We start from the raw sequence: 16,215 nt of genomic DNA, 5'->3' as shown, positions 1-16,215 counted from the left end.
TCTTTGTCATTTCTAATCCTTTAAATACTTACCTCTGTTTAAGTGTTCTGTCCATTATAGCAGCTGAACACACGTGAAGACCCAGGATCCAAGAGAGCAAATATGGGCTGCAAATCTTGGTTCTGGAACTCAGGAAATACCACTCTTGCCACATTCTGTTAGTTTACTAAATCTAGGCAGAAGCCAGTTCACACTCAAAAGGGGAAATAAAATTAATAGGAAGTGTTTGGTTTCTGGGTACCAGAATAAGGGACTGGGGTGTATATTTTACATATCAAAGCAGACCTGGCCCCCAGGTTCTCCCAGCATCCCTCCTCCCTACCTGGCATACCCTGCCCTTCCCCCAGAGGTTCCTCCCTCTATAATCCAGACATTTTGCTCTCTCTCTCTCTCTCTCTCTCTCTCTCTCTCTCTCTCTCTCTCTCTCTCCCCCACTTCGACCCTGCTCTCCTCTTCCCATCTCTCCTCCTCCTCCCTTGTTCGAGAACACGTTATCTTTTTCTCTTCCCCCATCCCCTTCCATGGCCACCCCCCTGGCCCCAATCCTCGGGGATAGTGAACTCACTCAAGAGCAGATTCCCAGTAAACCTGCCTTTAATATGATCTGGTCTGGCTCTAATTGGCTCATTTATCAGGAATAACAGCAAGTATATACATCCCACATAAGATGGTGAATTATGGGAGACATTGGTCCAACTGTGGACCCAACCCCCACAGCACAGGAGGCAAAGCTGAAGCGTGGAGTGCAACATCAGCTCCTCACAATCGTGTAAACCCTCTGATTTTGCTTTGCTGCCCTGGAGATCTCTGGCATACTATGCACATATTTGCCACTTAGCTATTACCCACCACCCCCGTTTATTTATTTGAGTACACACTGTAGCTGTCTTCAGACACACCAGAGGAAGGCATTGGACCCCATTACAAATGGTTGTGAACCACTATGTGGTTGCTGGGAATTGAACTCAGGACCTCTGGAAGAGCAGACAGTGCTCTTCATTGCTGAGTCATCTCTCCAGCCCCTTAACTTTTCATTATTTAGGGACTATTTTATTAGTTTCTCAATCAAACTACTGTACATAAGACCATTCAGTGCAATAATATAAATAATTTTACTTTAGTTCTTGTTTCTGGATAGGTTTGATAGCCAGCCCAGGAGATCTACTGTTCTCTGCCTTTCCAACACTGAGATAACAAGTGCCTAGTCATGGGCTGGAGATAAAGCTTAGTGGTAAAGAGCACTATTTATCATTACAGAATTTAACTCAGGTTCAAACCCTAGCACCCACATTGTACATCACAATTGCCTGTAACTCTAGTTCTTCTACTAGAAGAACTACTCCGTCTTCTGGTCTCCAGGGGAATCGAGTGTGTGTGTGTACAAACACACATATACAAACATTCAAACACAAAAATAAACCTTTTTCTAAATTAAGCTAAAACAATGTCTGCCACCCCACACAGCTTTGCCTTAAATTTATGTGGGTTCTGGAAATCTCAGAATCTCATGCTTTCACAGCAAACACTTTACTGAGCTACCTCCCCATTTCTTGCACATTTTCTTTTTTAAAAAAAAACGAACAATTTATTATATGTATATGAGTACACTGTAGCCGTCTTCAGGCACACCAGAAAGGGCAACGGATCCCAATTACAGATGGATATGAGTAACCATGTGGTTGCTGGGAATTGAACTCAGGACCCCTGGGAGAGCAGTAAGTGCTCTTACCTGCCGAGCCATCTCTCCAGCTCATCCTGAACATTTTTAAAGAGTGCTCCCTCACGCTGAAAAAGATGGTTCCCTAATTAAGATGTTTGTCTTAGAATATGCCTGAATTCCCAGAACTCGGATATTGAGGCAGGAGGATTGTGAATTGCAGAACCACATAGTGAAACTCCACTCTCCTTTCACACACTTTGTATAAAAAGAAAGAAAGAAACAAGATAATATTTAACTTAGAAAATCTGGGGCCTTAAGGGCAGAAATCTATGATACAGTGCTTGATCGCATGTACAAGGACCAGAATATACAATCAACCAGACTAACAGTCTGTTCACTCCTTCCCGTCCATCCATCTCTCCACGCATACACCCACCCGTCAAACACACACACTTGTTCTAGTCCTGCTATTTTAAATGCGTGGTCACTAACGACTTAAAGAATCAACATGGCTGGTCTGCCAGCTACCAACATGGCAAACACAGCCTCAGCGCTCCCGGAAGCACGAGAGAGAACTGCCGTGAGGATTACGTCCGGCTGGTTCGCCAACCGGAAGTGGCTTTTCATCTTGGCTCTTTATCCGGCTGGCCTTCGGGCGTCCTCGTGAGAATTAGATGTATCTTCGTTCTAGGCTGGGGAGGTGCTAGTCCGCCGCGCCTGATTCGAGCCGAGGCCGCGCTGGGAGCTAGGATGTCGGACACGTGGAGCTCTATCCAGGCTCATAAGAAACAGCTGGACTCGCTTCGCGAGAGACTGCAGCGGCGACGGAAGCAGGACTCTGGGCACTTGGGTGAGGTGCGGGGTGGTCGGGGCGGGCCTGGGCGGGGCGAGAGACTCCTGGAGAGAAAGACAGCCCCGGGCTCTGCGCCCTTTCCGGAGCAGCCCTTTATTGGACTCCTCGATTGTTGGTTACCCCATCATTCCCGAGTAGCTGAAACGCATGCCCACCTGCGGGAAAGCTTGCAGTGCCTCCTTCCGGGCGTCGGTTTTTCAAGCGTAACACCACACCAGCATGGGTCCCCACTCCTCTCCTTGGGTCCCATTCCAGTCCTGTCTAAGCAACGTTGCGTCCGTGAAGCCTCTCAGTACCCTATTCCGAGAGCCAGCAAAACCCGTTTTGTTGCTTCTGTGCCTGTTTTACCTTAGTTGTAACGTTTGCTTTGTCACTGTCTTTTCTTTCCCATGTGGGCGGGGAGCAAGGATTGCTTCTGTATATCCCCAGTGCACGGTTTAGCAGCCACAACAAGGTCTTCACTAGGACCTTGCTGAGTGAGTAGTGCAAGTGTTTACAAACGTAGCAAGAATTTGAAAACACTTGGTTTTGGTCTTTAAACGTTTTCCCCCTCTCCCTTGTATGACAAAGTTAGAAAAATTGAAGGAACTTAAGAGTACTACCCTAATATCCTTCTCCAGCACAAGCTCAATTATTTAAGGTAAACCAGTTGCAAAGCTCTGCGAGAATACGAATCCATACCACGTGTGGCTAACCTGTCAGTGCTTTGCAGTATTCACAACTCACAACAGCAGACCTTGGTGAAATTCCGTTCATGTGCTCAATTTCTGGATCTGGATGCTCTGGGAAGTTTCTCACCGTAATTTGTAAACATTTATTGCATATCTACACTACTCGTGGGTTTCGGCAAAAAGAAGACACTGCTGTTACCTTAAAGGAGCTTAAAATCTATGTGAGAATCAAAGAAAACTAGAAGAAAAAGCAGGGAGAAAACCCCAGCATGGTGGCTCGTGCTTTTAATCCCAGCACTTTGCAGGCATAAAGAAGAGGGATATCTGTGAGTTTGAGGCCAGCCTGGTATACATAGTGAGTTCCAGGACAGCCAGAACTACCTAGAGAGACCCTGCCTCAAAACAAAACAACAAAGCCAAAAAAAAAAAAAAAAAAAAAAAAAAAAGGGAAAAAGAAAGAAAGAGTCACAGCTACAGTATTATATATGTAAGCTGCTAAATGAATGGGTCCACAGTCCCTACAATGACTAAGAAATGGGGCAAGCTCAGTGGGGCCATCCTACTGGAGTTGCCAGTTAAATTTGGCCTTGATTTTGAAACTGCATTAGCCAATACAAGATTTATCAGATTACATAATTTAAAAAAGATAATAGGGCATTATGAAACACAAAGTACAAAACATAGGAAAAGGGAATAATTAGAAACCAAGATTTGAGAGTTCGAAGCCAGCATGGTGTACATAGTGAGTTCCAGGATAGCCAGAGCTACATAGTAAGACCCTATCTCAAACACACCAGGAATGAAGAACAGTAACACTTTAATCAAAAAATATAACAGGCACAGCGGTTAGATACTTTGTTTTGTTTGAAATAAACCTAATAGCAAAAAGTTTGTTTAAACATAATTGGTGTTAGGTATCATTGCATATTTCAATAAAATACCAGTTTTAACTATATTTGTAGCTTGAAAAGTAGTCTATGTTTCCACATAGAATTTCAGCTAGATTACATTAAAAAGGATGTTTCTGAGACTTTAATTAGAAGTTTGAAATCATGGAAAATACTCAAGAATTTAAGACTTATTTACTTACATTTGTTTTGGTCATGGACAGCTTTCCCAAAGTATGCTCATTAAATTGGGCTAGACAAAAAAAACCCTACAAAATCAATGTATAATAAGAATTGCCATGTCGGGTGGTGGTGGCACACACACAAATCTTAGTTTGCACTTAGGAGGCAGAGTCAAGGCTAGCCTGGTCTACAGAGCAAGTTTCAGGATGGCTGGGGCTATACAGAGAAACTTTGTCTTGAAAAACAAAACAACAACAATAAAAAAGAATTGCCTGGAGAGGCCTGGAGTTTTGATTAACAAAATAAACATTTGTAGGAATAGGATTGTATTACACAGTGCTTGGCACACAAGTTTGTTTGTTTTTTGCTTGTTTGTTTTTTATGTAAGTGTTTTGCATTCACGTAATTATGTGCCCCACATGTGTGCCCAGTACCCTTCAAAGCCAGAAGAAGTCTTTGGATCCCATGAAACTGGATTACAAATAGTTGTCAGCCACCATATATGTTCTGGGGACCAAACCCCAGGTCCTCTGTAAGAACAGCAAGCACTTTAACCATTGAGCCATCTTTTCAGCCTTGGGCACATAATTGAGTATAAATGGGGAAATGGTTAATATATGACTTAAAACCATTTCAAAATCTACCTAACAAGCTAGGCATGGCATTACATGCCTATAACCCCATCAGGAGGTTAGAAATTTTTAGGTTAGCATGGGCTAAGTAGATCCTATCTCAGACAAACAAGGCCAGGTATGATAGTTCATACCTGTAATCTCAATACTTGGGAGGCTAAGGCAGCAGAGTTTGAGGCTGTGCTGGGTTACATAGTAGGTTCCAGACCAGCCTGGACTAAATAGTAAGAGCCTGTGAAAAATCAGGCATCTCCATGACAAAGTAGTGATATAATATGACTTACAACTTACCAATATTAGGATAGTTGTGGTGGTGTCTGCCTTCAGTTCCAGCACTTGGGAGGCAAAGCGAGGCAGACCTCTGGACTACATAGTGAGTTCCAGGACAGCCAGAGCTACAAAAAACAAACAACAAACAAAAAAACCTACCTATACTTTTATAGTCCCTATCAAAAAAATCCCAATTTTTTTTTTTTTTTAAGGGGAGGGGAAAATGTCTCCCCATGTACTCTGGCTGGCCTGGAACTTACTATATACACCAAGCTGACCTCAAACTCAGAGCTAACTGCCTGCCTCTGCTTACCTGGGACTAAAAGGCAATGTACTTCTCTATGCCCGGCTGCCTTTTTAAATGTATTATTTTGAGATAGGTTTGCTAAACTGTCTAGACTTAGACATGAATTTAGCTCAAAGCTTCTGTGATCCTTCCTGCCTTAGCCTCCCAAGAAGCTAGGCTTACAGTCCTGGCTTTCACAACTTATACATTAGCCCCTTTGGCATACTTTGAGTCAAGAAAACGCTTTAACACTTAACGTTTGTTGATAGAATCTGAATTCCTATTTGAAAAGAGCTCGTGTTTCCTCATTACAGTGGCTTTTATCATCGTGCATATTTGCTCATTGAAAGTAAATTTTTGGTACTTCAAATTTATAACTTCAATAAGAAAGTTCAGGATTTGCTCCTAGTATATGCCCCTGTTTTAGTTCCCATTTATTAGAGTTGAGGGATCTCTGAATTCCAAGAGTCTAGTGTCCACCAGCACAGCCCTGCTAAAGGCAAGTATTTCTCTTACACTGTTGTAAGTGTGCTATGTAGCAATTATTACTTACATTTCTTTGTATACTTTTAGCTAAGGCCAGTTATTTTAAACCATCCAAACCTTTACTGTGCTTCCATGACCTTTCAGGTGTACAGTGGTGGAGTAAGAGCATATAGTGGGAATATGCTGGGACCATCATTTGGTGATCAGGCCTTTGGCCAAGTATTCCAAAGGGCCTGATGTTTATAAGTATGAAACATATTCTCCATGGCCAATAGCGGTGTTTCATTAACATTTCAGATCCATCCCTGGGAAACATAATCACATCCCAGGTTTTTTGTTTGTTTGTTTGATTGGTTTTTGTTTTTGTTTTGTTTTTTGTTTTCTCTTTTGGTGTTTTGAGACAGGGTGTCTCTGTGTGTAGCCCTGGCTGTCCTGGAACTCACACTGTAGACCAGGCTGGCCTCGAACTCAGAAATCCGCCTGCCTCTGCCTCCCAAGTGCTGAGATCCCAGTTTTGATTATTGAAAATACTTTCTTTTTTTTTGTAAATTGTAAGTTAAAGTATGGATGTATTGTATCATTTGAGAGGAGGAAAGGGTGGCAGAGACCTCCCTGTAAATGTGTCATGCTACATTACTTCCTTTGAAGCAGTGAGGGCAGAGAATCAGGAAAAGATTGCTACCCCAACAAAGAAATGGTGAGTAGTTCTCAGGAAAATCCAGGATTATTTTGGCAAAACAGCAAATGCTGCCGTGTGAATGAAAGGTGATTTAGTGCTAACGCTGGTCAGAGAACCTGCTTGAAGTGAAAGATGTGTGTGCTAGCAATGCTGGACAGTTGAACCCCGAGGAACGTGAACACCGACTGTACTGACCCTTTCCACTTTATTTTCTTCCTTGTAGATTTAAGGAACCCAGAAGCAGCACTGTCCCCAACCTTCCGTAGTGATAGCCCCGTGCCTACTGCCCCTACCTCTAGTGGCCCTAAACCCAGCACAACGTCTGTGGTCCCTGAACTAGCTACAGACCCTGAGTTAGAGAAGAAGTTGCTACATCACCTCTCAGATCTGGCCTTAACCTTGCCCACTGATGCTGTTTCCATCCGTCTTGCCATCTCTACGGTAATCACCTGATGAAATTGGAATTTATCCCGAGTTTGCTTTTGTTTATGGTGTCTTATGATCTTCTCCTTTCTTTAGCCAGATGCACCTGCCACTCAAGATGGGGTAGAAAGCCTTCTCCAGAAATTTGCTGCCCAGGAGTTGATTGAGGTAAAGCGAGGTCTCCTCCAAGATGATGCACATCCTACTCTTGTGACTTACGCTGACCACTCCAAGCTGTCTGCCATGATGGGGGCTGTGGCAGAAAAGAAAGGTCTTGGAGAGGTAGCAGGGACCATCGCAGGGCAGAAACGGCGTGCAGAACAGGATTTGACTACAGTGACCACCTTTGCCAGCTCTTTAGCATCTGGTCTGGCCTCTTCAGCATCAGAACCAGCTAAGGAGCCGGCTAAGAAGTCCAGGAAGCACGCTGCCTCCGATGTTGATCTGGAGATAGAAAGTCTTTTGAACCAACAGTCAACGAAAGAACAGCAGAGCAAGAAGGTAGGGACCGTGCGAACACACTCACATTCCTTAGTTACAGTTCTGATTTGCTACTGTTTGCACAAGGAGTATTTCTTAGAATTGAGACGCAGAGCAGTGTTTCTCAATGGGGACGATTTCTTCTACCATTACCTCCACCCCACGTTTGGTGGTTTCTGTGTCCAGTGTTATCACAGTATGCTGTTGGCACTCAGTAGAGAGAGGATCTGGAAGGTAGGGGCTGAAACTTTTGCTAAACATGCTACAATGTATAGTAGGCCCCTCTCCACTCCTCCTTCCCCAGATGAAACTGCCTAGTCTTAAAATATCAATAATGCCATTGAGGAGGTCCTTATTTACAGAATCTGGAAGAATTCTCAAAAGAGGATTCAGAAAACAGAAATTTAAATAAGTACTCATTTGGACCAGGTTATATAAGTTGATGAAATTATCAGTACATTGGTTCTGATGTGAACTATATTGAATTCTTACTTGTTCCCAATTTCTAGTTTAGTTTTAAAAAGTTAGTTTGGTCTTTGATGATGATAACCAGAGTTGTTCTTTACAGAACTATTGAGTAGAGTGAGCTAGCTAAGCAATAGAAGACTAGTACAGTGCCTTTCTTAGTTATCTAATCAGTCCAAATTAGCTGTTTTGAGGAGAAGTTACACTCTTTTAGGGAGGTAAGATCAGCTTACTGCTTAGTTGTAGAAACCAGACTCATTTGAATTACATTCTAAATGCTTGTGAGGAGGACTGAGCCCATTACAACTCTGCTACATTGTTCATTCATATAATTCCTCATTAGACATTAAGTGATTAGACTTATGGAGGCACTCAGTTTAAGGGCTAATTTATCTACAAACCCTTAAGACCAAGGCTACTTCTGTCACAGGTCAGTCAGGAGATCCTAGAGCTATTAAATACCACAACAGCCAAGGAACAGTCCATTGTTGAAAAGTTTCGCTCTCGAGGTCGGGCCCAGGTGCAAGAATTTTGTGACTATGGGACCAAGGAAGAGTGCATGAAAGCCAGTGACGCTGATCGGCCTTGTCGCAAGCTGCACTTCAGGTCTCTTGGGAGGGAATGAGGTGGGGAGGGTTCCGCAGGAGCAGCAGTTCCTTTGCAGCATATTCTTCCTGCCTTTGGAATGGCTACTGCATGAGAAGGAATACAGGCTCACTTGCAAGTAAAAGGAAGATTTTTCTAGCCAAGCATCTGGGTCTGAGTAACAATGAAAGTTAAAGTCTGGAAGGAAGATAGTCCTAGGAGAAGTCAGGAACCTGGGCGTAGGGCCGGTGTTTACTCTGGAGTAAGGAAGGAGTCCTTCCTGGACGATATCCTTCCCTTTAGTAAGAGAAGAAAGTCTGTATTCTGTTGTCTTTGAGACAAGGTTTCAGAGCTCCGGCTGGGCACACTGAGGATGGGCTTTCTGATTTTCAGGCTCTAGTTATCAATGCTAGGATTATAGGCCTAAGCCGCAGCCCCCAGATCAAGTCTTTAGTCAGGAGAACGAAAGTTCTTTAGTTTAACAAATCAGAAAATTGGGGAGAACAAGAAATTTTGAATTGTATGATCTACTTCTGAAGTACCATCTTGATTCTGATTCCCTTTTTTTTATTTTCCCAGACGAATTATCAATAAGCACACTGATGAGTCTTTAGGTGACTGCTCTTTCCTTAACACATGTTTCCACATGGATACCTGCAAATATGTTCACTATGAAATTGATGCTTGTGTTGATTCTGAGAGTCCTGGCAGCAAGGAGCATATGCCAAGCCAGGAGCTTGCTCTTACACAGAGTGTTGGGGGTGACTCCAGTGCAGATCGCCTCTTTCCACCTCAGGTACCTACGTGTCCTCACAGCCTGGGACAACCTATTCTAAGCTATATACTTAAACTGAGTGGGGTATCCATATATGTAGAAAAATAGGGAATAATTTAGCAATCTGGCTTACTGATGGGAGCACAATGGGATGGGAGTGCTTGAGGTAGAGGGTTTGGGACTGTGAAATCTGTGAAAGAAGGAAAGATGACCAAATATTACCTCCTGCAGTGGATCTGTTGTGATATCCGCTACCTGGACGTCAGTATCTTGGGCAAATTTGCAGTTGTGATGGCTGACCCACCTTGGGATATTCACATGGAGCTACCGTACGGGACGTTAACAGATGATGAGATGCGCAGGCTCAATATACCAGTGCTACAGGACGATGGCTTTCTTTTCCTCTGGGTCACAGGAAGGTAATATAATCCAGATATGTAGGTATGGGAAACACAGCAGAGTGAAAACTGGGTAAAGTCCTGGGTTTCTCAGGCATTCGATTAAATGTCACTTAGGATGCCTGTCCCTTCTGAGGGGTTTCATGTTTTTAGCACTAATACTTGGGATTCCTGATTTTAGAAAAATGAGGTCTTTCAGATTAGATGCTGCTGCTTCATCTTTTCTTTTTACTCTTGCCCCAATGGCAATGAATGCTTCTGTTATTTATAAAACATGTGACATTTTGAAGGAAAAAAATATGAAAACGTGGGCAGATAAATTGTTTAACCCTTCCATCTTTTTAGGGCCATGGAATTGGGCAGAGAATGTCTGAACCTCTGGGGGTAAGTAGAAATTTTGCCTTTTTTAGGAGAAATGTAACTTGAACTGTAAGAGATGCATGGTCCCTTCTCTCAGTGTTCCTGCCAATCTGCCTTTGTGTCTCGTGCTGTGCCTCAGCTGTGAAGCTGGTTAAAGTTCAAGTTCTCTCCTATGCTCCACAGTTATGAACGGGTGGATGAAATCATCTGGGTGAAGACTAATCAACTGCAGCGCATCATTAGGACGGGCAGGACGGGTCACTGGTTAAACCATGGGAAGGAACACTGCTTGGTGAGTAACAGGAGGAGGGGGAGGAGCTGCTTAAGAGACTGGAAGCTGTGCTTGTGTAAAGTAACAGTGTTCTCTGTGATGAGCAGGTTGGTGTCAAAGGAAATCCTCAAGGATTCAACCAGGGTCTGGATTGTGATGTGATTGTAGCTGAGGTATGTGTCCCCTGTGCATCTAAAGCTTTCAAACTTTCAATACAATACTCCTGTCAGTCTCCATTTTTTTTCCTCATTTGGATAACACAGACCAGACTAGAATTGCAATCTTGAGTAACTTTTTAAAAATTTATTTTTATTTCATGTGTATCAGTATTTTGCCTGCATGTATGTCTTTTTGAGGGTGTCATGAGCTGTAGGTCTTGGGAGTTGAACCCAGGTCCTCTGGAAAAGCAACCAGTGCTCATAACGTGAACCATTTCTCTATCTATTAAGCAATCTTGAATAACTTAAAGTAGCTTGAGTTTTTATTTTCTAGGTTCGTTCCACCAGTCATAAACCAGATGAAATATATGGCATGATTGAGAGACTGTCCCCTGGCACCCGCAAGATTGAGTTATTTGGACGACCACACAATGTGCAGCCCAACTGGTAACAGGCTCTTGCCTCTCTACCTCCTGCCCCCGCCCCCCCAAAAAAAAACCTTTATGGCCAAAGACAGATGTCACTGAGTTGTATACATTCTGGTAGTCTACAGATGGCTTAAGCTTTACCAGAATCTACAACATTCATTAGAACCCAAAGGGCTGTTCTTAAAGCTATTAACTGCCCAAGGATCTTCAGCTATTCTGTGGGATATATTAAATCTGCCCCCTAGTGGCTACTAAGTATTTATTTAATCTGTCAGTTTTAATGTTTGACTCCAATGGTGAGCATTTTAATTATCCAAGGATTATTCACTAGCAGTGAGTGAATGAAATAGGCCTGGCTACCATCAATTACTAATCCTTAGATAGATCCAGCTGGATCTTGGGGCATGAGACTGAAGCAGGAAGATTGCAAGCTTAAGGCCTGCCAATGCTACATAATGAATCTAATTTATTTAGAGGTCTCAAAAGGGGAGGGGGCTGGTAGTGTTAGGAGTATATATGTAAGGTGCCTAGGTTCAACTCTTAGGACCACCAAAGAAATTAAAATCCAATCAGTTTTTGTATTGACACTGCCATATTATTTGCTATGATCTTTTTAAAAGGGCCAGGCGTGGTGGCACACACCTTTAATCCTAGCACTCAGGAGGCATAGGCAGGCGGATTTCTGAGTTTGAGGCCAGCCTGGTCTACAAAGTGAGTTCCAGGACAGCCAGGGCTATACAGAGAAACCCTGTCTCGAAAACCAAACCAGGGCTGGTGAGATGGCTCAGTGGGTAAGAGCATCCGACTGCTCTTCCTAAGGTCCAGAGTTCAAATCCCAGCAACCACATGGTGGCTCACAACCATCTGTAATGAGATCTGATGCCCTCTTCTGGTGTGTCTGAAGACAGCTACAGTGTACTTACANAAAAAAAAAAAAAAAAAAAAAAAACCAAACCAAAAAATTGACGTGGACATAGTTGACATAGTAGAGCACACCTTTAGCCTTAGCACTTGGGAGGCAGAGGCAAGTAGATCTCTGAGTTCAAGGTTAGCCTGGTCTACATGGAGAGTTCCAGGACAGCCTGAGATGATATTTTAAGTATTAAGCCCTTACAGGATATTTGGTTTGCCTCTTCTTTCCCCCTTGTTTTAGGATTACTCTTGGAAACCAACTGGATGGGATACACCTACTAGACCCAGATGTGGTTGCCAGGTTTAAGCAAAGGTATCCGGACGGCATCATCTCTAAACCTAAGAATTTATAGAAGCACTTCCTTACCAAGCTAAGCATTCAGAGCCATGGGCTACAGGCCACACCTTAAGAGGACTGTTTATGCAATAGTGTCCCCTACTATGTATATAAATAAATAAAAGTTTGTATTATAATTGGAATTTCTGAAGTGAAATTATGGCTTTCCACTTAGTGTATGTCCTTGTGCTACTCTTTAATTAGCGTGATTCATTATAAGTAAAAGAAGAATGTTAGCTACCTAACATGTTAGAAAAGACTACACAGGTTCATAGCGCTTAGCAATTAGTACGCTATAAACAGAGTTAATTTGAATTTTACCATGCATATGGTACTCTAAACTTGTGCTTATTCTATGTACGTTTGCTGGTTTATTAGTCTGTAGCTAATTTCTAAGAAAAACAAGGTACCTTCAATTAAAATTAGAGCTTAGAATATAAAAAATTGGCCTATGCATTATGTAAATGAATGCACATTTAAAAGATGTTTCATCAAACACAGATTCTTTACTTTGTAAAACCTCTTATTAGGGGTATTGAGTTCTGCTTCTTACATGCAACACTGGGAACCAAGAAGTCAGGTAAAGAAATACTTGTAGAGAAAAAGATACTTCTGGATGATGATGTCGTTTCCCCTCTAGCCCAGTGTGCTAAGACTGAGACAAACAGAATGTGTGTGTTTTTGTCAGGGGCAGGGAGGGGAACCTTAAGATGGGATCTCACTAGGTAACCCTAGCTAACTTCAAGCTCAGAGATCCAACCTGCCTCTTGCCTCCCAAGTTCTAGGATTAAAGGGGAGTGCCACCACACCCAGTCTGTTTTTTGAGACAAAGTCTGATGTAAGTTCAGATTGGCTTTACTCAAAAATCTTCCTGCGTCTACTTCCAAAGTATTAGGATTAAAGGCACGGGCCACCATGTTCTGTAAAACATTTACCTCATGCATCTTAGACTGTTCTTCTCAAACTCACTAGTGGGCCAAGGATGACCTTGAACTCCTGATCTTCCAGCCTGGGGTCTGAACTCAGAGCTTATTGCTAAGCCATAACCCCAGGCCTTCAAACCTTCCTCCTAATAGCACTGTGTATATTAATAATAGTTCCCTTTTAAAGGGTTATCACACATTTTATTTTAAATCAGTATTTTCATTCCTCCTTCACTTGGGATTTAAACCCAGTGCACTTTACCACTGAGCTGAAGCCCTAAGCCTCTCTTCTCCCAGAGATTTTTCTGCCGAGAACAAAGCGAAGCACTCTCCCAGTGACATTCTAGGCAAGTGGTCTGACAGTTTTACTGGTATGTTTCTTCTAATGACCCCTGTGATTTGCTCCCAGCACCCTCCCTGTGCTTGCTTAGTAAGCTGGTAATTTTGCTTACAGTTGAGAGTAAAAAGCAATTCTAAATTACAGTGAATTTGCTACATAGTCTGGCCTCTGCTGAAGAAAGAAGGGAGATGGAGGCATGAAGGACTATGGGTAAAGGTCAGGCACTACAGAAGCCCAGCTTGTGTTTAAAAAACAGGCTTTTGGCTGGGCGGTGGTGGCGCACGCCTTTAATCCCAGCACTTGGGAGGCAGAGCAGGTGGATTTCTGAGTTCCAGGCCAGCCTGGTCTACAAAATGAGTTCCAGGACAGCCAGGGCTACATAGAGAAACCCTGTCTCGAAAAACCAACAAAACAAAACAAAAAACAGGCTTTTGGCCTCGTGTTCAGCAAATGACTCTTCAAGGCTTGGAGAAGACGAAGGCTACTTCACAAACACCACAGAGTTTGGATTTCTAGAGGCCACCCAGGCCAAGAATACATCCCTAAGAGAGAAAGATACATACAAACTTATTATAGCAAAACCATACCCAAATATTTCCCTACACCTCCAAAGTTTAACGTCATCAAGTAGCCTAAAAGTCAGATGTGGTAGACTGTGCCAATCCACCTTGTAGAGGACACATATGCCCTTTCATATAGGTCATTCCCTGGGACATTTTGGTAGAAGGGCAAAGTTTTCACTTACTACTCACTCTTCTCTACACGTAGCATTTACTCTGCTACTTTCCCCCTTACCTATCCCTCACCAATTTCTTTAACACTGGTAATTGAAATCAGGACCTTACCAGTACCAGGCAAGCAGTTGTCAGTTGAGCTACATCCTCCTCTCTAAGCAATTGAACATCTAGGAGCATCTCTAATCAGATACCCACCCACCCACCCATCCACACATGTCAAGTGGCTCTGCCTAATAAGGTCATGGTCACTCCACACGGGTACAAGGCTCCCCAACAGTTTCACTTCACTATCTCTTGAGTTATAAGGACTGTTAAACTCACCTGCAGTGCTTCACCACACACTCATTGCTGCAGTACTCGTTGTCCCAGTCCTTACTGATAACAGGAGGGTTCTCACAACCAGACCTCACACATCGAGGCTGAGGTGACAGTGTCACAGGGGAGCCACTCACCAATTCAACATGCATCTGAGAAGGAGACTCCACCTTAGAACAGGGAGCAATACAAGGATGGATTAGAGTGCTACTAACTAGTCGGAACATCTGCCACACCCCTTACGTAAGGATTTTCAGAGAAAGGTGATTTCTTGTTCTCATTTATAACCAAGCTTACAGCTCTAGGAAGCAGAATGAATTCTTAATATAACTTTATAAAGTGAAGCTGACATGCAGAGGCAGGAGAATCAGGTTCAAGGCTATCTTTGGCTACATAGTGAGTCCATATGTCCTGGCCAACATAAGACCCTATCTCAAAAAACAAACAACAAAAAAAGGCTTTACCTCAGGAACTACATCTGCGATCATTTCACAGATTGTCTCAGGAGAGGTGGCCTCTACTGTGTGGGCCTCGGGGCTGCTGTTCATAGGCTGCTCAGGACTGCTTTCTACAGTTGGAGGGACCACAGTAGTCTGTATTTTCAGAGTGGGTGGAGGCACAATCTTGCTCTGCAGAGGAGGTGGCTGCTGCTGTAAGTTGATTCTAACTTTCTGAGGTGGAGGTTGCTGCATGGCCTGAAGTGGAGGGGGTTGCTGTAGAATGGTGACTTGCTGTTGAGTTGGGGGCTGAGGCATCTGTTGCAACGGAGGAGGCTGTAGTCGGGGTGGAGGCAGTTGCATGGAAGCAGCAGCAGCTGCTGCTGCCTGCAACACTGACCGGGTGACAATCTGGGCCTGCTGGCTTGGCTGAATAGTAGCTGTACTTGTTTGGCCTACCTGGAGCCCACGGGAGGTAACCACTGTGGCTGGGATAACAGTAACCATTCCTCCTTGGGACATGGTGATAGAAGAAGGCAACATCTGTTTGGTAATAATCAACTTGGTAATATTGGGCTGACCTCCAGGCCCAGAAGACGCCTGGTTTGCCACGTAAGATGAAAGCGTGGAATTCACTATGATGCAAGGGGGCAAAGCAGGAGACTCCGTTGAGGCTGGTGCTGGAGATGCTGGGTCAGCAGTAGTCACAGGAGGTGGGGAAGGAGTCTGTGACTGTGGCACAGGATCTAATTCCACTGTTTCCACAGTAGCCTAAAAACAAAGACCAAAACAAAAAGGCGACAAGTAATTTACTCTCTACTGTAGCACACATTCATTTTCATTACAGCAAAAAAAAAAAAAAGTCATAGAAAGATAAGGACTTTCTTAAGTAAACACTGGAAGTAGTGGATAAACTAAAAGACTTATTTACAGAGCTTATGATTGAAATACTGGGTGAGGAAGCTCTAAAATTTAACACTATACAATAATAGGTTATACAGGTTTATTTTTTATGTGTATGTGTATGTGTAGTATTTTTTGGGTGGGGAGGTTCAAGACAGGGTTTCTCTGTATTGCCCTGGCTGTCCTGGTATGTGTAGTATTTACCTGCACATATGTGCACCATATGTATGCTTCAGGAGGTCATAAGAGGTCACTGGATCTTAAGGAAATAGAGTTACAGATAGTCCTAAGTCAACATGTTGAGTATTGGGTACAGAATTAATATCCTTCCCAAAAACAGCAGTGCTTTTTTTTTTTTTTT

At 43.2% G+C, this 16,215-nt stretch overlaps 2 protein-coding genes across 2 annotated transcripts in view; one reads left to right on the top strand and one right to left on the bottom strand.

The window, feature by feature from the left end:
- Positions 1-2,254: 2,254 nt before the first annotated feature.
- On the top strand, positions 2,255-12,356 carry Mettl3 (methyltransferase like 3). The gene is made up of 11 exons (XM_021181946.2): positions 2,255-2,510; positions 6,831-7,048; positions 7,127-7,531; positions 8,406-8,581; positions 9,140-9,356; positions 9,567-9,754; positions 10,079-10,117; positions 10,277-10,385; positions 10,472-10,537; positions 10,857-10,969; positions 12,104-12,356. Exons 1-11 carry the CDS (start codon positions 2,411-2,413, stop codon positions 12,213-12,215), a joined length of 1,743 nt encoding a protein of 580 aa, XP_021037605.1. The 5' UTR covers positions 2,255-2,410; the 3' UTR covers positions 12,216-12,356.
- Positions 12,357-12,685: 329 nt separating this feature from the next.
- Positions 12,686-16,215, bottom strand: part of Tox4 (TOX high mobility group box family member 4) — a 15,374-nt gene continuing 11,844 nt past the window's right edge. Inside the window, exons 8-10 of the mRNA XM_021181945.2 lie at positions 14,979-15,722; positions 14,521-14,684; positions 12,686-14,004 (exon numbers count right to left, since the gene is read on the bottom strand). Of these exons, the coding sequence (XP_021037604.1) occupies positions 13,944-14,004; positions 14,521-14,684; positions 14,979-15,722 (969 nt within the window). The 3' untranslated portion in view covers positions 12,686-13,943. The remainder of the gene's footprint in view (positions 14,005-14,520; positions 14,685-14,978; positions 15,723-16,215) is intronic.

The sequence above is a fragment of the Mus caroli genome, chromosome 14 (genome assembly GCF_900094665.2).
Source record: "Mus caroli chromosome 14, CAROLI_EIJ_v1.1, whole genome shotgun sequence".
Taxonomy (NCBI): domain Eukaryota; kingdom Metazoa; phylum Chordata; class Mammalia; order Rodentia; family Muridae; genus Mus; species Mus caroli.
This window is presented reverse-complemented; position numbering and strand designations above follow the sequence as displayed.